Source organism: Mus caroli, chromosome 6 (genome assembly GCF_900094665.2).
Source record: "Mus caroli chromosome 6, CAROLI_EIJ_v1.1, whole genome shotgun sequence".
NCBI lineage: Eukaryota > Metazoa > Chordata > Mammalia > Rodentia > Muridae > Mus > Mus caroli.
Window position 1 is genome coordinate 143937618 of NC_034575.1, and position 23313 is coordinate 143960930.

At 44.2% G+C, this 23313-nt stretch overlaps 1 protein-coding gene across 1 annotated transcript in view; it reads right to left on the reverse strand.

The window, feature by feature from the left end:
• Itpr2 (inositol 1,4,5-trisphosphate receptor type 2) overlaps nucleotides 1-23313 on the reverse strand; it is a 394656-nt gene that overhangs the window by 95287 nt on the left and 276056 nt on the right. Inside the window, exon 45 of the mRNA XM_029478274.1 lies at nucleotides 22707-22829. Coding sequence (XP_029334134.1) covers nucleotides 22707-22829 — 123 coding nt within the window. The remainder of the gene's footprint in view (nucleotides 1-22706; nucleotides 22830-23313) is intronic.

Below are 23313 nucleotides of genomic sequence, written 5' to 3' on the forward strand. Positions count from 1 at the left end.
ACCGTTCGTGTTGTGGACCGCGGGCGGGCCGCAACAAGGCACACACACACACACAAATTACTTGGAGACACACACAGGCACTGCATGAATGCACACACATGCACACACACACAAACATTCTCACACACACACATACAAAAATGCATTCTCTCTCTCTCTCTCTTACACACATACACACACACACACACAAATGCACTTGGGGACACACACAGGCACTGAATGCATGTACACACATGCACATGCGTTCACACACCACTCATCCACAGTGAAATAAGGAACTGTTTCTCTGAGATTGGGTAGGCCAGAAGCTAGTGCTGAGGTAACCAAGGAGACTGCAGTTGCATCTTGGTGGCCCTCTCCAAAAGGTAAGAAATCCCTTGTGGTCAAATGTCTTTGAAGCTGCAGGCTATTCTGGCTATTTCAAAAACTGAGACATCAGGACACTTTCCCAAATGCCACACGTATGTACTAACAAAGGGTATGCATCCTCAAGAGAACACACTTCACCACATTGTCACCTATACTGTGGGTTTACATCCTCTGGCCTTCTCAAGAGGATTCTGGGAAGAAATACCTTAAAAGAGAGATCCAGGTCATCCAGGATTTGGAAGGGTTCCCTGAATATGCGACCCGCCTCATGAATATTCATAAAGCTTTATAAAATGTACAGCACTGAGCACAGGGAGCTGCCATGCACCCTCCTAGTCAGCCCTTCCCAAGCCTTCCCACCTCTTTCTGGAATGTACTGGCTTTTGCTTTGCTAAATAAACCTCTGCTTAAACTGTCTGTGTCTCTCGATCCATTTGTTCTCTCATGACACGAGAGTCAAGCAAACATTATTTGATAACTGGTTCCCTAAACCACAGCAGGATTGGAGGAGGGACCCCAGAATGCCGCCATCTACCCAGAGCTTCTTTCCACAATTATTTTACTTATACGTCATCCGTTTCTCTCCTCCACTCAGTCAGGACCTAGTTTAGGCTGGCCTAGAGCACACCATACAACACAACCTTGCCTGGAACTTGAGGCAATCCTCCTGTCTCTTGATGCCAGAGTGTTGGGATTGCTGGCATGGACCGCCACAGTCTCTTTACCAAGAGTTTCAAAAACACTCATTGTTTTATAGATCTAATCTTTTTTTAAAACTCCATTATGGCTCTTAGAGATCTGGTAGTTATTTCCATAATAATGGAAGTTAAGACAAAGGGAATGTGCAAAAGTAAGAAGGAGTTGAGCAGAGTTAATTATTAAAAGTAAAAGCTCTTGATTTTCAGATGATCTAAACTCAATTGTAAGGGTGTGTCTTAAATTACGGCAAAGTCAGTTTTAGAAAACCCCTTTAATGATATGAGGAAATAGCTTACAAAGCAAGACAAACACCAACACACATGCAGACTCACACACACACACACATTACCCACACATGTAACACACACACTTACTACCCACACACCTATATATATACACAACCCACAACATACACATACATGCACCACATATTCACAAGCATCAGACAGACACATGTACTACAACACACACACACACACAGACTGAGAGAGAGAGAAATGTCTCAATGGAACAAAGTATTTTAAAATGTTTTTAGTAGGCCACAGTGCCCAGAGCTGATCCTGTACCACAGCGCTCCATACCCAAATACCACCAGGACAGAGCAGGTGTCCCAGGAGTCAGACACCCCTGTGAGCACAGATAAGACCAACAAAAACTAAACAGAGACACAGAAGTTGAACCAAATGGATTTAACAGACATCTATAGAACATTGCATCCTGAATCAAAAGAATATACCTTCTCCTCAGCACCTCATGGTACCTTCTCCAAAATTGACCATACAATTGGTCAAAAAACAGGCCCCAACAGATACAAGAAGATGGAAATAATCCCATGCACTCTATCAGATCATCACAGACTAAGGCTGGTCTTCAATACCAACAAAAACAACGGAAAGCACACATACACATGGAAGCTGAACAACGCTCTGCTCAATGATAACTTGGTCAAGGAAGAAATAAAGAAATTAAAGACATTTTAGAATTTAATGAAAATGAGGGCACATCATACCAAAACTTATGGGGCACAATGAAAGCAGTGCTAAGAGGAAAACTCAGCTCTGAGTGCCTCCAAAAAGAATCTGGAGAGAGCACACACTAGCAGCTTGACAGCACACCTGAAAGCTCTAGAACAAAAAGAAGCAAATACACCCAAGAGGAGTAGACCACAGTAAATATTCAAACTCAGAGCTGAAATCAACCAAGTAGAAACAAAAAGAACTATACAAAGAATCAACCAAACCAGGAGCTGGTTCATTGAGAATCAACAACCACACAAACTAGAGGGCACAGAGACAGTATCCTAATTAACAAAATCAGAAATGAAAAGGGAGACACAACAACAGAAACTGAGGAAATTCAAAAAGAATCAAAGATCCTACTACAAAAGTCTTTACTCAACATAACTGGAAAATATGGATGAAATGGACAATTTTTCTAGACATATTGCAAATAGCAAAGTTAAACCAGGATCAGATAAATCATCCAAACAGTCCCATAAGCCCTAAAGAAACAGACACAGTCATCAAAAGTCTCCCAACCAAAAAAAAAAAAAAAAAAAAAAAAAAAAAAAGCCTAAGACCAGATGGATTTAGTGCAGAGTTCTATCAGATGTTCATAGAAGACCTAATGCCAACCAATACTCTTCAAACTATCCCACAAAATAGAAACATAAGAAACACAACTCAATCTGTTCTCTGAAGCCACAGTTACACTATGTATTCTCCCTTGGAGATGGAACAGTTTCTGTCTAATCAGGAACCTGTCACAATTTCTTTTCATAGAGGACTTCATAAGAGATTTTTTCTACTTTTATCATGTTTAATATTCCAAATAGATTTTTTTAAACTGGTTGAGTGCCTATTACTTTTAGCTTCAGAAGATATCATGTATATTTAAGAGGCATTTAACTATTATAAAATGTTTTGATGACTTAAAATGCCAATCCAAAATTGTGTATTTTAAAATAAATTTTACTAGTTTAATAAAAATAAACAAACATATAAATAAATAGAGCAATGTGCAGGATGCAGAGGGAACTGGGGAAAAAGAAGCTGCAGAGAGAACAGAAGGAGCAGGCAGGCTTCTCCTTACCATGAGACACAACAGAAGGCAGGCTTAGTCTTATTAAAGGAACACAGCTCTCTTTTTACAACCTTGGGTTTAATTCACATAGCATTAAGAGTAGAAGCTTTATGGTTCTCTATGCAGTAAAGATTGGAATTCATTTTTCATCCAGAAAATAAAAATGTTTTTAGTAAGTTCTCCCTCAGAACACACCAGAGTTTTCACGTTGGGGAAACAGCTCTCCTCCAAGCTGTTCATACCCCCTGACAGACTGTGCCTGCTGGAAGGCAGGAGCAACATGTAGAAGCTGGAAAAGAAGATCCCAGCCCCCTCCTTCTGACTCAGGAACTCAGTGAGATTCCACCACGTAGCTTCCACCTAAATCACATTTGCCAAATTCTGTCCTTGCGGCAGATATTATCACCAGAGACAATTTGGACTCTCCACTAAGAATCCACATTTTTAAAAACTAAAATTAACAAACTTTCCCTTTTTAAGGTTTCCTTTTAAAACAGTAGAAAAATATAAACACAAAAAGATTCTTACTAGCAGGTGAACTAAACACATTTTCAAAAAGGAACTGAAATTGGGATCAGATATACAAGATGTATTTCATAAAACACATGACAGCGAGCCCTCGCCCAAAGCTCTCATTCCTAAGCTCATTGTTCTCTCTCTATTAAAATGGATAAAATTACTTCACTACCATTGACATAATAATTATCTTATAAAAAGTTTTCTAGACTGTGTGTAATACACAGTAGATATGAATTCAATAATAAAATTGGTTTTTATAATTTGAAAAGATGTTGACTTTGACACAGGTGTGTGGAGTCATCCTTATTCTATGATAGTGTCTCTCTCATCCAGAATATGAGTTCTTGGACTGCTGTGTTTTTACTTACAGTTATACCCCTCATATCTAAACATGCCTTTAGCAGACAAGGGATGCTTAATGGTTGCTGGATGGACAGCTGGACGTTGGGTGACAGATGACTACATAGCATAATTACTTTTTGTTTCATTACTTGGCAATTCGACTTTAAAATGACCCGCATGTTTAACTTTCCAAATGACAAATGGGCATACTCTATGTAAATTTTAGAAAGTATTTTAATTGCTATTTCTAGAACCAAACTATAATTCCTCATAATGATACCCAAACCAGGAAGGATATTGCACACTTCTCTGGCCAAAAGCATTCTAATTCTGTCTCTGTTTCCAATATTCTCTGTGTTTTCCTCAGGGCAGGGAATGGAGAGATGAGCAGCTGCCTGTGGAAGGAGTGGGGAGTCTGATCTACCACAGCAGCTCTTCTGCTTGCCTGGGAAACTAAGAACTGTTGCATGCAGCATAACTACTGGGTGAGTGGGCTCATCCACGTAGAGCAACTATTTCTGGTCCTGCTGACCTTCCATGACAGCTTGTTAAAGTCCCTTGACCTTTCTAAGACATGGAGGGAGCCTTGCAGTGACACAAACAGTGGAGAACTTCTGGAGGGTCACAGTTCCTGTGGCTCCTCAGGGGCCTGGGCAAACTCCCTTGCTCATCAGAGAAGCCCGATTACTCTCCAGCTCTTATCTACTCAGCAGATCTCCTCTTGGAAGAGTGAGTCAATTGCTCATAGTCTTGACAAAGCCACTGCAAAGTGTGTTAATTGAAGGCTTGAAATTATAGTGGTGAGTCCTACTGCAGTCTACAAAACCACTGGCAGGCTCAGAGAGCAATGTGAAGCCCACACATTAGACAGATGTAAAATCAGGGGTGGAGTCTCAGCAGCGGAGAGAAGCTCTCTCTCCATGGATACCTCTCTAGCTTTCTATTTCTGAGCTACGCCAGATGAGATCTATCACGACACCGCTGTCTCTCTGTTCAACTGAGTAACAGGGCCTAGAAAGGCCATCTTGTGTTCCATGGAGTGATTTGTAAAGGAAGGGATTACGCTCAGATGAACCTCCATCCATCCACCCAGCAAAGGAGCAAACAGGCAAGGTGAATCTCAGCTCAAGGATGTGAAGAAAGAGGAACACTCCTCCATTACTGGTGGAATTGCAAACTGGTACACCTACTCTGGAAATCAATCTGATGGTTCCTCAGAAAATTAGAAATAGCTCTACCTGAAGACCCAGCTATACCACTCCTGGGCATATACCCAAAAGATGCTCCAGCATATCACAAGGACATGTGCTCCACTATGTTCATAGCAGCCTTATTTGTAATAGCCAGAAGCTGGAAAGAACCCAGATGTCCTTCAACCAAAGAATGGATACAGAAAAATGTGGTTCACTTATACAATGGAACAGTATTCAGCTATTAAAAATGAGGACACCATGAATTTTTTAGGCAAATAGATGGAACTAGAAAATATCCTCCTGAGTGAGGTAATCTAGACTCAAAAGGATATGCATGGTATATACTTACTGATAAGTGGATATTAGCCAAAAAGTACAGAATACCCAGGATACAATCCACAGACTGAAAGTTAAACAAGAAAGAAGACACGCGTGAGGATGCTTCAATCCTACTTAGAATGGGGAAACAAAATAATCACGGGAGGCCGAGGGATGGAGAAATCTGGGTAGGAGAGGGGAGGGAGAGGAGAAAAGAGGAACAGGATCAGTCATGGGGTGGATGAACAGGAGCGAAACCCAAAGGTCCTGGAGAATGAATGGAAATAGGCAGCTTCGGGGGTGCGAGGTGACGGGCCCTCTAGAAAGTCCCAGAAACCTGGGAGGTGAGAGACTTTCAGGACTCAATAGGCATGAGCTTAACTAAAATGTCCAACAGTGAGGAGAGGGAACTGGAAGAGTTCATCTCCAGTAGATAGACAGAGCTCCAAGTGAAGGGGAAGGGGTTACCAACCCGCAGTCAAAATTTCTGGCCCAGAATTGTTCCTGTCTAAAAGACCTTCAGGGACAAAAATGGAGAAGAGACTGAAGGAAAGGCTGTCCAGTGACTTGGCCAGCTTAGGATCCATCTCATGGTGGGGGGAGCGGGCACCAGGGCCTGACACTATTACTGATGCTACGGTGTGCTTACAAACAGGAGCCTAGCATGGCTGTCCTCTGAGAGGCCCTACCAGCAGCTGACTGAGACAGATGCAGATACTTACAGCCAACCATAACCATTGGAGTGAATTTGGGAACCCCTATGATTGATTTAGAGGAAAGGTTGAAGAAGATGACCAAGCAGTTTTGAAGGATGGGGGCGGGAGGGATGGGACAGGGGTCTCAAGAGTCCAATTAGCATCACAGGCTCTGATGAGAAGACACAGGGCCAAATGTTCTAGCTCCTTTGCATGTCAACTCTCTACTCTGCCAATGAAGTTACTGAGAGCATCCTGGCATTACAAGTCACAGAGGATCCCTAGATGGCCAGAGGAGACTTAGGGCAGATGCTAAGGACTTGTTAGACAGGAACCCAAATAAGCAAGTAAACAAAATGTAAGGGTATCATGAGCGCAACCATAATGAACATCGAAAGCTGGAGGGTTCGTCAGCCAGACCTCACCAGCCAAAAGCTTCAGGCTGAGTGACAAGACAAGCATCTCCAGCAAACTGTCACTTTGACTTCTTTAAGAAGAGTGACTGAAAAGGGTTAGAGTGGAAATGGAGCCCAGAGGCTGCCAGAGGAGTGCAGAGCTCATGGGAGGGTTGGCCCTCCCACAGCCTAGTCAGGGAAGTGGGTGGATCCAAGAGAACATGGATTTCTCCCTGGATGACTGCTTATAGGACAAACCATTCAATGAGGGAGGGGAGCCAGATTAACCTAGGGGCAGGCAGAGGAGACAAGACAAGGTTCCTTTCCTCCTCAGTACTTCTGGTCTACCACCTACAGGAACGGGAAATGTCAGGTCCCCGAGGAGAAGCCAGGAAGGGCCTGGCTGCCTGGCCCCACTCGCATCCTGAAGCTTGGAGACACTCATGTCTAAATTAGGTGTTAAAGGTGTGGGAGTGACCAACGCTGGCTGAAAACAAGCTAAGACCTGGAATCTGAAACAGACTCCATAAAACGGGTTGATCAAGAGGAACCAACCACAAAAGCTTGCCCACAGAAACTGCGTTCTGTGAAAGCTGAGCAGACAGATTTCTTTACTCCTTCTGGAGATCATTTGCAGGTTCTCTTGCCTCACCCACTTAGCATGTGAACCCCTGGGTGAGTCCGAGCCCTTCCATTCTCTAATGAGTCCCTGGATGGCCATGTTTCTATCCCTCCAGCTTTGTCTCAAACATTTGAGCAAAGGGCCTCGCTGTGACCCCCAAGTCCACAGACATTTAATTAACACTGTCACCAGGGTCCAAAGTGTGCCTTGCAGATGAGAGCCATGAAGGGTCACACAGAGTGAGGACTCACTGAGACAAGCCCTTGGCAAGGACAGAGATCTGCTCTTGCACACAGGACCCTGGGAAGCAATGCCACTGGTCTAAGAGAACACCAGTAAGAAGAGTTCAAGGAACCCTGGCACGTGGAAATTTTAAACAGTATAATACACACACACATACACACACATACACACACACACACATTTCTGAAGAGTGGCTGGGAGATGCTTAGAATGATGAGCTGTAGTCTACCAGTCACCTTGACCCCCAGACATGGCAGGGGTAAGGGGCTGGGGGTAGAGCTAGGGGACAAGGACTTGATTGGTAATGACAACTTAGATCTGAGATTCTTCTTTCCCTCTGCTTAAGGTGGGGTTCAACAGGTTGAATTGCTTCAGATCGCTGCTCCCCGGAGTCTCTGGTGTCATTTGTGGTGTGACCTCTCAGCTCCTCTGCTCATTAGGGTCCAGTTTGGATGCCAGCCAGAAAAACAGATTGCTCATCACGGGATAGCTACATGGCGAAACCAGGGGTGCACCTCCTCTCGGAGTACTTGAGGCCGATTGTCTGGCCTTCTTGCTGAGTCGCACTACCCTGTCTTTATCTAGTTCTCTCATTTCCAGCCATTCCTGAGGGATTCTTTTCTCTTGTCCCCTTAACCCTCTTTAATGTTTGAAATCTCTCTAGGTTTTTCTCTTGGCTTACTCCCTTTGTTCCAGTTGCTTGCTGGGAAATCTCATCTACAGCACAACTTCAAACACCATCTATACGTACATCTGTACACCTTGATGTTCAAGCCTAGCTTCTCTTCCCAGGAATGAAGCTCGCAGCTGGACCCTTACATTGCTTTATCTTAATGTCACATTGGTTCCCAAGCACCCATGGGCTAAGGCCAAGCTCATTGCTCTATTCCACTCCCCAGCTTTCCTACCTCCAGCTCAGAAAACGTCATCTGCCCATAGCCAACTCTTTCCCTAGGAGATGGCCAAGTCTCATCCTCACTTTCCCTAGCACATTCCAGTTGGTAAAATAGCTAGCAACGGAAAGAGGCTGGGGTGTGGAGGACCGGGAGGGTGGACTTCAGAACAAGTCACAGTTTCCCTTCCTCCTCAGCACACAGGGTTTACTGCTGACAGGAAATGAAAATGTCAGGTCCCGGAGGAGAAGCCGAGAAGGGCCAAGCAGAAGACTAAAACCCTTAGTAAGACTGGCACATGCTCTGGGTCAGATGCCGCCCACCCCACTGCCTGGTGTCCAACCATTGTCCAAAGCTACAGAGTCTTATAGTACTTTATCGAGCTAAGGAGTGTGCGGACAGAAGGAGACAGACACGGGTTTCTTCATCTCTTTCAGTGTGAGACTTTTGCTTATTTGTTTGTTTTTTTAGGAGATAAATATCTGCTTGATAGGTGGAGGCCAATTTCTTTAACTTCTGAGAAGAGGAAGGTGCGGACAGAGAGAAAGTAAGCAGCTGTCAGGTTGGGGTTGACAGCAGGGAGGGGGAACCACACAGAAGGGAGGAAGGGAAAGAGTGGGAAGTTGTGTGTGGTCAGGTGATTGGCCTATCAGACACCAAGAGAAGGAAGCTGAGATGGGCAGAAGGTCAGAGACATGTTTTTAAAAGCTGTGGTTTGAGAGAGCTTGAGTAAAGCTACCCTGGGTGAATGGTCAAGGGTGACATGGAGATACATCCAATCCGAGTCTCAGCAGACAGAATCCGGGAGCTTGAGCTAACTCCATCTGAGAGTCATGTTTGCTTCTGAGGGTTTCTCAAATCCTTATCAGGCACAAGCAAGAAACATCTGTGGCCTGTGCTAGACACCCCTTTGTCCTGTGCCTTTACCCCTAGATCTTCCCTCCTGCTTCGTTTCTGCTTGGCTCAGTCATGGTCTTGGTTCACGGAGGACGTGATCATCTTCCAGACCCACCGAGTTAACATACACCTGCCTGCCCTGCTAGATAGTTAGTGGTCCCACGGTCCATGGTATAGGCAAGTCTTACAACCATGGAATCCAAAGTCCTGTGTGGTTTTATGTCAACTTGATACCAGATCAAGTCATTTTGGAAGCTAGAACCCTCAATTAAGGAAATGCCCCCACTAGATGGGCCTGTGGTTTATTTTCTCAATTACTGATTGGTAGGGAGATGGGGACAGTCTACTATGGGTGGTGGCACCCCCAGGCAGGTGGTCCTGGGATACATATAAAAGCAGGCTGAGCAAGCCAGGCAAAACAAGCCAATAAGCAGCACTTCTCCATGATCTGTTTCAGCTCCTGCCTCCGAGTTCCTGCTTTGAATCCCCCCCACCCCCGACTTCCCTCAGTGATAAGACTGGGGTGTTGAAGTGTAAGCAAGAGGAAACCTAACCTCTAACATCTTCCTTCCATGTCTATTTAGAAACATAAAGTGTATGCCGCTATTTGTGTGCGTTAGGACCACACACAGAGAGAAAGGCTGGAGAGCAGCCCAGTGGTAGAGCACTTGCCTCGAGTGCCTGACCGTTTGAGTTCAATCCCCAGCACCCAGCAAAACAAGGTGAAATTAAAAAGTATAAATGTGAGTTGGAGAGGTGGCTTAGCAGTTATGAGCACAGAGATCTGACAGAGGGCCTGGGCTCTGTTTCTAGTACCCATGTGGTGTGACTCACAACTGGCTGTAACTTTAGCTCCAGGGAGCTCAAAAGGGCCTCCATGAACCTCCATACTCCTGCGCTCACAATCAACACACACACACACACACACACACTTTCACTTTTAATTTTTGAATGTATATAGTTGGGCACAGCTAGAATCCCAATACACTAGAGGTGAAAGTAAGAAGGTCAGAGGACCAAATCCATCCTCAGCTACATAGCAAGTTCCTGCAAGCTCAGGCTACATGAGATTCTGACTCAAAAATAAAGACTAAAAACAACTACAAAAATAAATGACTATTTTTTTTCTCAATTTTTAATACCTAATTCTTTACCTGTGGGGGATGGGACATGTGTCACAGAGCATGGTGGTCAGAGGACAACCTGTCCGAGTTGTCTTTCCTTACATCATGTGGGTTCAGGGAACAGAGCTCAGGTTGCCAGGCTTGGGGACAAGAGCTTTTCTTGCTGAGCCATTGCAAACCCAGACAGTCATCAGGAGGCTATTTCAAATATGGGGCATGGGAAACTATGAAGATTATAAATGCCATTTACCGCAGGGTTTGGCAACACAGCCCTCATGGGTGATATCTGTTCTGGCGCCTGTTTTATAAAATGAAGTTTTATTGAGTAACACAGTCAGATTGGCTTGTTTACACGTGGACCATGGCTGTTTCAACACTAGAACTGCAGAAGACAGTGTGTGCAGCAGACAGGATGGCCTCACAACCCTAAAATATTTACTAGCTAGCACTGGGGAAGTCCCCATATAGTAGCACCAACTAGCGAATGGTTTCCAAGCCTCATGCAGCTGTCAAATACTTAAACGTGGATGGGTATGCCTGTATACGTTACAGACAGATGGCCAGATGACATCCCTTAAAATAATCGAGTTTATATCCCTAAGATGGAGCCTCTTTCATTGATAACAGAAATATTATCCAGGGGCTTTTCAAAACTTCCCCCTACTGTATAATTTCAAACAGGGTTTTATTGTGTTTTGGTTTTTGTTTTTGTTGTTGTGTTTTGTTTTGTTTTGTTGTGTTGCGTTGCGTTTTGTCTTTGGTGTGAAGGGTTGCTCTCCTTAATTTAACAGTTTACCATCCAGATCCAGTATTATTCTATTGCAGTTGCCTGGTACTGTTCTGTGCCTCGTTAAGTAATTCTAAAACACACACTGATCAACAGACACAAGAGACGGGCCTGAGCAATCTATGAGGCTCACATACCCACAGTTCTCTTGGCCATTACACCAGAAAAGAACTACTTACCAAACAGCTTTATCACAAACATAGTACTAGGCACCTAGTGACATTCAAGAATAAGACCTCAGATTAAAGAAGGGAGATGACATGGCTCAGCAGTTAAGAACACTGGCTACTCTTCCAGGGATCCTAAGTTGAATTCCCAGCAACTACATGGTGGATGACCACCTAGAAAGGGATCTAACGTCCTCTTCTGGCATGTAGGTGCACATGCAGACAGAGTACTCCTAAATTTAAAAAATATCTAAGACCCCAAACCTGAGATAGGCACAGTAACCCACACCTGCAACCTTGACTTTAAGAGGGTAATGAAGAACACAGGCAAAGCTCAACAAACAATGTGACATCAAGCAAGGGAACCATCCCTACAGAGTGTAAGTTCACTACAGAGCATATGTGTGTGTGCTTTCGAGTGTGAGTGCGTGTGGTGTGTGTATGGTGTGTGTGTGGTATGTGTGTGTGTGCTTGTGAGTGTGCATGCCTGTGGTGTGTGTGGTGTATGTGGTGTGTGCGTGTGGTATGCATGTGTGTGTGTGTAGTTTATATGTGTGGTATGTGTGTGTGTGCTTGCAAGTGTGCATGCATGTGGTGTGTAGTATATGTGGTGTGTGCGTGTGGTGTGCATGTGTGTGTGTGCTGTGTGTGTGTGTGTGTGTGTGTATGTAGTGTGTATGTGTGGTATGTGGTTTGTGTTATGTCTGTGTGGTATGTGTGTGTGTTGCATGTGTGTTATGTACATGTGTGGTGCCTTGTGTGTATGTGGTGTGGATGTAATGTGTGTGGTACGTGTGTGGTGTGTGTCTGTGCGTGTTTGTGTGTGGTTTGTGTATGGTGTATCTGTGTGGTGTGTGTGGTTTGTGGGGGGGGGTGTGGTGAGGTGGGGGGAACCGCTGATGACTTTAGCCTCACCACTGTGAGCGAGCCGGGGACTATTGTATACTCAGACAATCAAAGCCAGTTTAGGTTGTGCAACTTCATATGATAACCATACAGTGTTTATGTGATGGGTCTCATGCAGCTGAAACTGACCTTGAACCTCTGTTCTCTGACCTTCACCCCCTCAAGTTGGTATTAATGTGTTACCACTATATCCAACTCTTATAATCTTGGGATAATTTTTAAACTGTTTTATTAAGTTCATTCAGTGGAAATTTCCCCCATTATCAAAGTTCACCTATGGAACAATCTTATCTTACACACGTGTGCTCACAATGTAAACAATTCTGGAGATTAATCATATTCACTTTTAGTGTACTTGGGGAGCATGTGTATATGTGTGTGTGCATGTGTGTGCATGTGTGTGTAGAGACCAGAGGTCTACACCAGGTCTAATTGCTTCTGCAAAATAAGCCAGCCAGGGAGCTCTCCCGCCTCTGCCTCCCTGCATACTCGTTAGTTCTCTATTGCTGTGATAAAATACAACAGCCAATATTAACTTACAGAAGGAAGGGTTTACTTGGGCCTTAAGAGGGTAGGGTTCATGATAGCAGGGTGCAGGGAGCAGCTGGAGCAGAAGCTGAGAGCTCACATCTTGAACACTGAGAAAACTAACTTGAAATGATCTTTTGAACCCCGAGAGCCTGCCTAGAGAAGCATACTTTCTGCAGCAAGGCCATGTCTCCTAAAGCACCTACTCCCAACAGCCACCAGCTGGGGACCAAGTATTCAAATGCCCAAGACTTATGGAAGACATCTTATTCAAGCCACCACGCTAAGATTACAGCTTGGGTATTAGGATCCGGATTCAGTTTTTTACCTTTATTCAGTGAGTACTTTATTGATAAGTCCATCTCCCCAGCCCCATTTATTTACTCTCCATTCCAACTGGAAAGCAATAATTGATTATGTCAGGGGACTGAAAATGTAACAGGCAGAATCCCATCAAGTTCAGCCTGCAGCACTTTACCAGGAGTCTCTGTCCTCTGGGTGATGTGCTATGATCTCATTTTCAATTCCCTTTCAACATCAGTAAAAGGATGCTCACTAATAAACAGCACTGCACATTATTTTTAACTCTTTTGTTACCTATAAACTCCACGCTAGTAGTACTGGAAAATGGAAAGTGTGGCAGCCACAACCGTCAGAACACTTAGGTCATTTTCCCTTCCAAGGCTTCTGAGTTTATATTCTAAGAACACAACTACACAAAGGCATTTCTCATTTAACCTCAAATCCCTGTTGTAAGCAGATAAGGCGTGTGCAAACACAGGAAGATCTAGTAGCTGGTTAGTTGGGCCAATACGTTATTTAAAATACACTGTAATCTATCCGAGGAGCCATCATGTCCAAAGGCGCGTTGGTGTTCACGTAGGTCCCTGTAGACCGAAACTCACAAAAGCACGCGGCACTTTTATGGGTGAGAAAGCTGAAGTCATAGAAACTGGAAAGCACCAACAGAGGACAGAGGATGTGACGGAGCATCAGCAGAACCGTTTGCACATTTCTGCTGACATATTACTGCGCTCCATGTGCTTTGGGGAGTTCAAAAATCCAGCTGTGTTTCCCGCTTTCCCCGAGCCACCATAATAGAAATGAAGTAATTGTAAGTTAGTTAACACCCTTCAAAGATATTAGCGATGGAAGTTATGTATCCAATTACAAGCCCATCTTTCTGCTGCTACAAATAAAGTAAATGAAGCCATGCTGATTACTACACATTAGCATAAGAAGGCAGAAGCCGGGAGAGGTGAGTTGCTCAAGTCTCAGGGGAAACACTTCAGGCAGTTTGAGTGATGTACACACTTCCTCTGATTTCAGGGTATCAAGAGTAATTTACATGCATAGCCCTTAAGCTCAAGTAATTGCAGCAATGAAATAGAATTTTTAAGGGGAAGGTGGCTGAATGAAGACTATCAGATATCTAGAAAATGTTGGGATAACAAACTCTCCCAGTAGAGAAGAACCAAAGCCACGCCTACCATCTTGGCTCCACCCTCCACCCCACCCCCACCCAGAGTTAAGAAAAGGATATTGCCCTTGCTTGATGCCTAGTAGCATTTTCCTTCTGGAGCAAAACAACTTTAACATCTCTAGTTCTTCTAATAGACTCTGTGCATGGAGGGGTATAAGCACGTGTGCTTGTAGGTATGTGCACGTGTGTGTGTGTGTGTGTGTGTGTGTGTGTGTGTGTGTGTGTGTGTACATGTGGAAGCCAGAGATCATCATTTGGGGGCTTGCTCCACTGCTCTCCAGGTTATATTCTGAGACAGGTTCTCATGCTGAATATGGGGCTCATCGATCGATTCAGCTGAACTGGCTGGACAGTGAACTCCAGGTTTCTGCTCCCTCCACCCCAACACTGCATTCAACCACTGAGGACACAGATAGAAGCCTCCCTACCTGGCCATGTTCTTGTCCCAGGAAACTCTGAATCCTGTGGAAGTAGCTGCAGTCAACACGGGTGTGAGGGGGAGGGGAGTCAGACACTTAGCAACGGCCTGCTTCATTGCTGGGCTTCAGACCTGTGCTCTGATAATCATGTCTCAGGGACAGAAATATGCAACTCACAAAAGGTGACCATTAAGCAAAATGTAACTGCTCCTCCTGAACCTGGCTTCTCAATACTTTTATCTGGCTCAAAATTAGAGATCAATTTGATCCTGCTTCCTCCTTTGTGTATTTTTATTACTTTTTGCTGACTGAAAACTTAAAGGTGACACAAATGGCTATAGCCTAGACTCTTGGGTGCTCAATGAATGGTTTTGGGGTGTTTATTAAAAAGGATTTAAATCTAACATGTCCAGGCTTCATCATCATTATTATTGTCATACATTTTTTTGTAAAGTTTCTTAGGAAAAAAAAAGGTAACTCATAAGTACCCATATTTGTGAATTTTCTATTAACTAAATATCCAAGACAATATGCATAAACAATTAAATGTGCATAAACAATTGAATGTACACAATTGAATATGCATAAACAATTAAACATGCATGAACAACTGAGTGTGCATAGACAATTAAACCAGCAAAAGCTGAATATGCATAAACAATTGAATATGAATGACAATTAAATATGCATAAACAGTTGCATGTGAGTAAACAAACCAAACGTGCATAAACAGTTCAATATGCAGAAAATAATTGGAAGTAATTCTAGCATTATGTATAGCATTTATTGGCTACTCTGCTTTAATGCTGTGGCCAACTGAATACCCGACAGCCAGCAAGCTACCGAAGGATGGAAGGGTTTGTTTTCCGATCATTGTTGGATGTGTATAGTCCACATGGAAAGGTATGGTGGTTGGAGTGGCTCACAGTTGTGGCAGCAGGAGGCTGCTTGCTCACATCTGGACAGATCAAGAAACAGAGAGAGGACAGGAAGTAGGGACGGCTATAACATCTCAAGGTCACCCCTAAGAGATTCACTTACTCTAGCTAGGCCTCACTTCCCATAGTACCTCCCCAAACAGTACCACCATCTGGAGATCGAGTGTTGAGACACAGGAGCTTGTGAGAAACACTTCACTTTACAGTCTAGCACGAACTTAAATAGCTGGTTTGGGCGAACATAACAAATACGACAATGTGAACACAGAGAAAACAATCGTTTCCAATTTATCCAGGATGTTAAGGAGTGCCAGGAACAGTAAAATCAACTGCAGGAGGTGATAGCCCATTGGCTCAAGAGAAACATGATGTTGTTTGCACATCAGAAAAGTGCTCAGCAAGAGGGAAGACTATACAGAGCCCTGTCTACACAGAGCTGAGTAAGAAGATTGTCAAAGAACGATCTATAAGGTGAAGATAAGTCGCCAGCACCAGGTGGGTAAGATCCCTGACTGCCCAATGCAGGATGATATTGATCGTTCTTGGTGCCTATATTACATAGAAACACCATCAGCATGCATGCCTGCTGCAATGGGGTACCACCTCAGCATTCCCTGTGAGAACCAACACATGCTAGTAGCCACATTCGTGTGGAAATAGCCAAAAAAACAGAAAAAGCATCGCATCAGCATTAAAGGATGATAAACCCTGGTGGTAGGAATTATCATTAATTTTTACCACAGTAACAATGATAATAGAAAAAAAGTCTGTATTTGGATTTTAATTATTACACATAAAACTACCAGATCCCAAGCCCGAGTCACTCTCTAGTCCCTTCAACTGTTCACCCATGTTCATGGCACATACCTGTGACTGGTTATTACCTGACAAAGATGGCCACTTGGCTCCAATCACTATAGCTGTTTTCACGTCATCTGCACAAGAGGGAGGTTGCTGTGCAGAATCCTGAGAGCAGCACCACTCCCGAGTATCCACGTTGCCTTCTCAGGGAAGCAGTCTCTCTGCCTCAGCCACCCTCCTCCCTCACTCGGACTGCCAGGAACCGACATCTTGCACTTTTCCCACTTCAACATAGCATCTTTAATTATGGAGGTTTCTCTGTCTCCCTCCCCTCCCAGAATTTACTTCCTTGGGGGTTTACTGATTTATCTTTTCATCTCGGCAACCGCATGGTGCCTGACATAGCGGAGATCAATAACTGCTATCCTATGATAAATGAACCCAGAATGAACTCAATGGGACTAACACTCAAGTGACAGCAGCTGCTTGGTGTAGACCTGATATATGGGTCTTACATTCTCCCTGTAGACACACTGGGTTCATGCCATTCAGAAGCCACTGAACCACAGTTTCTAAGGGTCCCTCCATCTCCACTTCAGGTGGTTTTGTTTTTCTCCTTAGATGCAGCTTTGATTTCCAATCCTCAGTGGAAGCCCTGCAGATGGCCCTGTCCCCAGCAGTCCCGCCTTTACCAAACCCTACTCCCCATCACGGCAGGCAAGGCTGATACCAGTCTGCTAATTGTGTGTTTGTCTGTCCTTCACTGTGCCTAGTTAAAATGTGCATCACCCCAAAAGCCAATCTGTCATCACTACTGTGCTGTGAGAGTGTGGCCACAGCCTGGCAGCCACACAGCTTGTTCCATCTACATGGCTCAGTGAATGAGGAATGAGAGCCCTGGGTTCTACCCGAGGTAAGCCAATGGCTCCTGGCTGCTTCCAGCTCGGCTAGCCTGCCTCATGTCTTCACATTTCTTTTTCCTTTTAATGAGTTGCCAACTTTTTTTTTTTTAAGTATAGAATAGAGTTTATTCAGGGCATGGGGAGGCGAGTTAAGAGGGTAGTAGAGGCAGAAAAAGCAAGAGAGAGAGAGAGAGAGAGAGAGAGAGAGAGAGAGAGAGAGAGGTCAACTTTTAATGATTTGAATTTCACAATTTAAAAATGTTTTCTAAATCAGGCTTCTTTTGAAATGTTGGAAGGATTAGAACCCGGGACCCAGGATGCTGTGGGTAAGCTGGTGGCTAGCAGAGGTATACACCAGTTTCCTGCTCTAGAGAGGAGTTTCAGACCACCCAGGGGAGTTTTTGACAGATTTAAGGAGATGGACAAAAAGGATTGGCCAATGAATTGGAAAATAAATATAATTAGTATGATAGATGAATGGTTATGAGTCTTAATTAAAATTGTAGAAGACAAAGGAGACCTGATAAAGGATAAATAGACCTTCAAGTAACTCACAGGAGAAATGCAAATGATCAATGAATCCAAGAATGCACACACAGTCCATTTTAGATGCTCCCTAAAGAAGCGGTTCTCAACCTGTGGGTCTCAACTTTTGGGGTCCAAACAAGTCTTTCACAGGGGTAACCTACAACCATCGGAAGACATAGCTATTTACATTATGACTCATAACAGTAGCAAAATTACAGTTATGAAGTAATAAGAAAATAATTTATGGGGCGGGGGGGACCATCACCATGACATGAGGAACTGATTAAAGGGTCACAGCTTGTAAAGAACACATAGCCTCAGAGGGCATTTTACTCGAAGCTGTAAAAGTTGCCAGCCCAAAGGGCACCATAGCTGCACTTCCTGCAGCCACAGATAGTCATGAAATCCAAGCCTTGGAGAATGGGCGAAAGTGATAAAAGAACAATTCATGCCCACCACCCGAGCCCCTTGCCTGAGGTGAGGCACGTGCTGGCGGCCCTAGATAACTATGAAAACCAGGCCATAGAGAGCGCATGTATGCTCGTGAATGATAAAGAAGTGCATGAAGTAATGTGTGGAACACCCTAGTTGTAATTGGCTGAATTTAGCTTAAAAACTCCGGTCTGGCACGGCAAAACTGCTCACCTCTGGAGGGCCCAGAGGAGAAAACCTTGTGTTGAGAAATAATCTGCATGGACCCCATGCAGATGCTCACGCGGACACCTCATGCTTAGCCAACAAAGCCTGCACTGCTGCAGCTCAGCTCCAGAGGACCAGAAAGCAAGGAACATCGAGTCGCATTTACCTGAGTGCTTCCGGGACTTGGGCTGCTCCTGCCAGGCCAGAAAGGTTAGTGAGGAGTGTGTGTGTGAATGAACGCGTGCAGGTCCATTTTACCATTTATTTGCTATTTGCTGTTTGTGAATAAAAGTACTAGAACCTTTTCCACCGTGTTTCGAGGGATTTGTTTTACGCCATGTTTTATGGCGATTCTCAACACAGTGTTAGGAAGGTTGGGAACCCCTGCAAAGGAAGTGACCACAGACAAGATCTGACATTCACATGCCACACACGGATCTGAGATCTGCATTCCCATGTCACCCAGGGATCTGAGATCTCCATTCACATCTCACACATGGATCTGAGATCTCCATTCACACACAGATCTGAGATCCCCATTCACACGTAGGTCTGAGATCTCCATTCACGTGCCACACACAGATCTAGTCAACAAAGATCTGAACTGAGAGCTACATTCCAGACACTGTCAGTTCAGCAGAGTCTTTTCTTTCGAACAACATGAAGTTTAGAGTTCAAGTACATTGTGAAAAGAAATTTTACACTGTGTATCAAGAGCCACAGCATAGTTCCAGGAACTAAACCCCTTGAAATTTACCCTAGGAAAATCATCAGGACAGTAGACAAAGATTAATGTATGGGGTGTTAATCACAGCACAATTTATAATATCAATTATATTAGAAAACCAAATGCTTAACAATAACAAGTGATTATATAAATTACAGTACATTCAAATGATGCCTAATCATGCAGATATTAAAATTACATTTTCAAAGGCCATTTATTGATTCAGAAAAATGCTCACGAAAAACTTAAAGCTTTCATTTTGAGAAGATTTTCATGTAACTAATTAAAGTGAGCATTATTCCTGTTTTCTTCTGGTTTTCTATTTAACACATCTTCCTGCCCACAAAGCATCTAACATTTCTTCATTTATTCCTTTTATGTTGTTATTTTGTGGTTTGAAACAGGGTCTCATGCTAAAGTTTAGGCTGGCCTGGAACTCACAGCTGTCCACTTGTCTCAGCCACCTGAGTTCTGAGATTACAGAGGCATGGGCTATGATACCCAGCCCTCTCCATATACATCTTCTTTCAGCCAAGAGTCAAGTGAAGGGACTCAGACAAGAGCAGACAAGTTGCCCGATGAAGCCAGAGAGGTGATGTGGCTTAAGACATGATGAAGTAGACAGAGGAATGAGAAATGCCCTAGACAGTCCGTAACAACTGTTTCAAAAGAAATCCCAAGGAGAGAAGGGATGGGTGGAAACAGAAAAATGGAGACCAGTGCACAGATGAGCCCTAGAGGCTGGGAGGATGGGAGTCAGGAAGGGCTGCAGGGTGGTAAAGAAATTCACAGCAGGACACTGCAGAATCAAAGCTGAAGAATTTCCCTTTGTGATATATTAATAGTTTTATGTAGATCAGACAAGACACTTACAGGAAGCACTATTTGTTTCTTGTAAAGTTGACCATAGGAAGGGCCCAGGGGGATGTCTAGGCTGAGAAGCAGAACCGCGTCCCTGCCATGAAAAGCATTAGCAACAAAACCCGAAAGTCTGAGAGCACCAAAATAAACTGTCTGTGTGAAAGGTGATTATGGTAACCGAGGAGGGAGCTGCGGTTCAGTTCTCGAATGACTGGGCTGTGCAGAGGCAGCCACAGATCTGCAAGGTCATCAGCTGCCTTCCTGTCCTGCTCCCACCTTCTGAGGAAAGCTGCACAGGCAGGACCCATCCACAGCCCCCTTCTGAGAAACAGCTGCCCGGCTTGCGCTCTCTGCATGCGCGGAAGACGTTTACATAGTAGGTTCACAGGCAACATGGCTGACCAGAAAACCAAATACAATGTCCTAGCCTAAAGCAAGCGACAGGGTCCACGAATGTAAGAATCAAAAGAGCCCAAGGTCGGTGAAAGTTGCTAATCTTTTCAAGAAAAACCAGTGGTGGAATTAACTCCATAAGGAAAGTGGCACATGCTGAAGAGGGAATGATTTCCTATTTCTCTAAATAAAAGAAGCAGCCAGCTGTACCATCGGTTACACACAACAGAATGAAGCCTACACGATGTCCATGTCGGGAGTTCACCCTGACGACAACTTTCTAAAAGGACCTCTGTGGACTCAGATAAAGCACAGGGCTGATGTGTTCAGCAGCTCACAACCCACTTCCTCCCTTACTCAGCCTGGTCCTCTCTCTGTCCGGAAGCCTGGCTTCCTTCATGTAGCTGTGTGGTGTGGCATACCCTCATTGCCCTGTGAACTACTGCTTTGCCAAAGTTTTGCTTGGGGGAAGTTTTTACAAAGCCCTCTGCAGGACCCCGGCTGTTTCCGCATCTGCCACCTCCTCACTTCCTCTCTGACCTCTCTGACTGCCCCAGTTCATTGGAATCAGTGAACTTCACACTTGCTTCTTAGTTGTGCATTCTCTTCGAGCTAAGACCCACTCTTTAGTTGTGTTTTTTGCTTTTCCCTACTAAGATAGAACTGATCTAACCACGATCTTTTCTCAGGTTTGATGTCCACTCCTATGCCAGTGTCCTCAGACTTCAAGTTTGCTTCATGCATGATGCTACTCACACATGCCAAGAGACAGCCACCACAGATGGAGCAGGACCCAATGCCCAGGAAGAATATGTAGCAATTCTAGTCCCTGCTCTGCCCTAATCTCTGTCTCCTCCCCTGACTGGCCTCAGCCTCTAAGGCAACTCTCTCCGTCCTGTGGTCCTGTGTCTCAGCATTACTTCTGGCATGCTACGTGATGCTAACTCTCATCTGGGGGTTTATTTATTTCTGTTCACATTCAAGGTTATTCTCTCTCATTCTTTTTTTTTTCCCCTAGTTTGACTCAACCTCCGTCACCTGACTTTGCTTTCTCTCTGAAAGAGGACTTTCCCACATCCTGAATCTCTGTCTTTCTACTTCCCTCAACTTGTCTGTCAGCTTCTATTTTTGTTCCTCGAAACCTAACATGCCTTTCCATGTCTGCAGTTGTAACTTAGCGCCCTCGCCCTGTGGGCCTGTGTCTGTGTCCTGGCAGACTATGAGAACCCCATGTGTCTCACTGCATCAACTGCTTCACCAAAGTGCGAGCTGGTAGCTTTTAGAATCTGATTTCTTCCCTGAAGACTTTTTAAAAACATTATTCAAATTTATATCCATTAGATGGTCACACAAAGGTAGAAGGGCACAGGAAATGTCCAAAGAGCAACCTTTAAAACTAAATCTGTTCAGAATCTGACCTTCCATCCATCATTGTTTACTTAATCAACAGAAGAGATGGATGGGAAAGCAGGTAGGAGAGGCGGCTGGTGGGAGGAAGTGGCTGGGACGTGTGAGACGTTTTCAAAACCTGAACTTTATTCTCTAAAACTGATAGGGTCTCTTGGAGACAAAAGTCAAGTCACTATGTGTATACTTAAAGTTTTAAATTTTAAACCTGAGTTAGAGGATATAAGCTTAAACTTGAATGTGTCTGTGGAATTGAGCTTATCAAGTAACCCTTAACAAATATTGATACTTACAAACAACAGAACGGAAACAGTTACTCTGAAGAAATCTAAGTCTTCGTTTCAGTCATAGTCAAGTGAAGAGCAAACTTACTGACTTCTATTAAAGCTCGCCAAGCTGTGACTTAGGACCGAGCTCCCTGCTGGGCTAGCCCTGGCTAAGGTGTGGAGCACCTATACCCAATTCTTTCACATTCTGCTTCCACAGAAGCCTCTCCTCCTTCTCCTATGGCTCTGGCTTGAGACTGCTTACTCCTTCCAGACCCAGAAGTCGTCCGTCCCAAGCCTCCTTTCCTTTTCAACTCCTCCTTAGCCAGACGTCCTAGTCAGAAGTCATCTGCCCAAGCCTCCTTCTCTTGTCAATTGCTCCCTAGTGTACCCTGAATTGCATAACTAGCCCTGCTGAGGACTTAGCATTTTCTCCAACTGAAACCTAGGAGGGCAGGCACTGAATAAATCAGAGCACCAGACTGTAAACATAAAACAGTAAGTTGTGGGCACGAGACACAATAGCCAGATAAGCAAGACAGATGCAGATAAAAACATGGCACCTGATGGGCCAGAATGTAGATGTTGTGTCCAACGTCTTTTGGAGAAACACCATCATCACCTCCCTCCTCGTCCCCATGGTCACATTCCAGGCCTTGGTTATAGGCATTCTTCATGACATCCACCTAGAGACAAATAAATATATAAATAAGTAAACAAACAAACAAACAAATAAATAAATAAAGCCTGAAAGGTGGTGGCAATGCTTCAGGTTGTCTAATCATGAACACTGTGTACCCATGCACGAATCTAATTGAGCCCACCAAGCTAACAACCAACTATACCCAGAAATCATTAAACTAAGGCCAAAAAATATGTCTATAAATAAATTTGTTTATTGATGTTGATATATATATATATACATATATCAGGCTGGAGTGATAGCTCGGGATTAAGTATACTTCCTGCTCTTGCTGAAGACCCCATGTCAATTCCCAGCGCCCACACCCTCTGGCTCCTGGGCATCCAACACTCCAACACCCTAGCGCATCCACCATCCTGAGTCACAAAGGCCTTCACTATGTGTTTTCTGCTCCCCAGTGCCAGTCATCCTGCTCCTACCAACCCAGTCAGAGCAGGGGGTTGCCACCCAACTGCCATAGCCTGGAG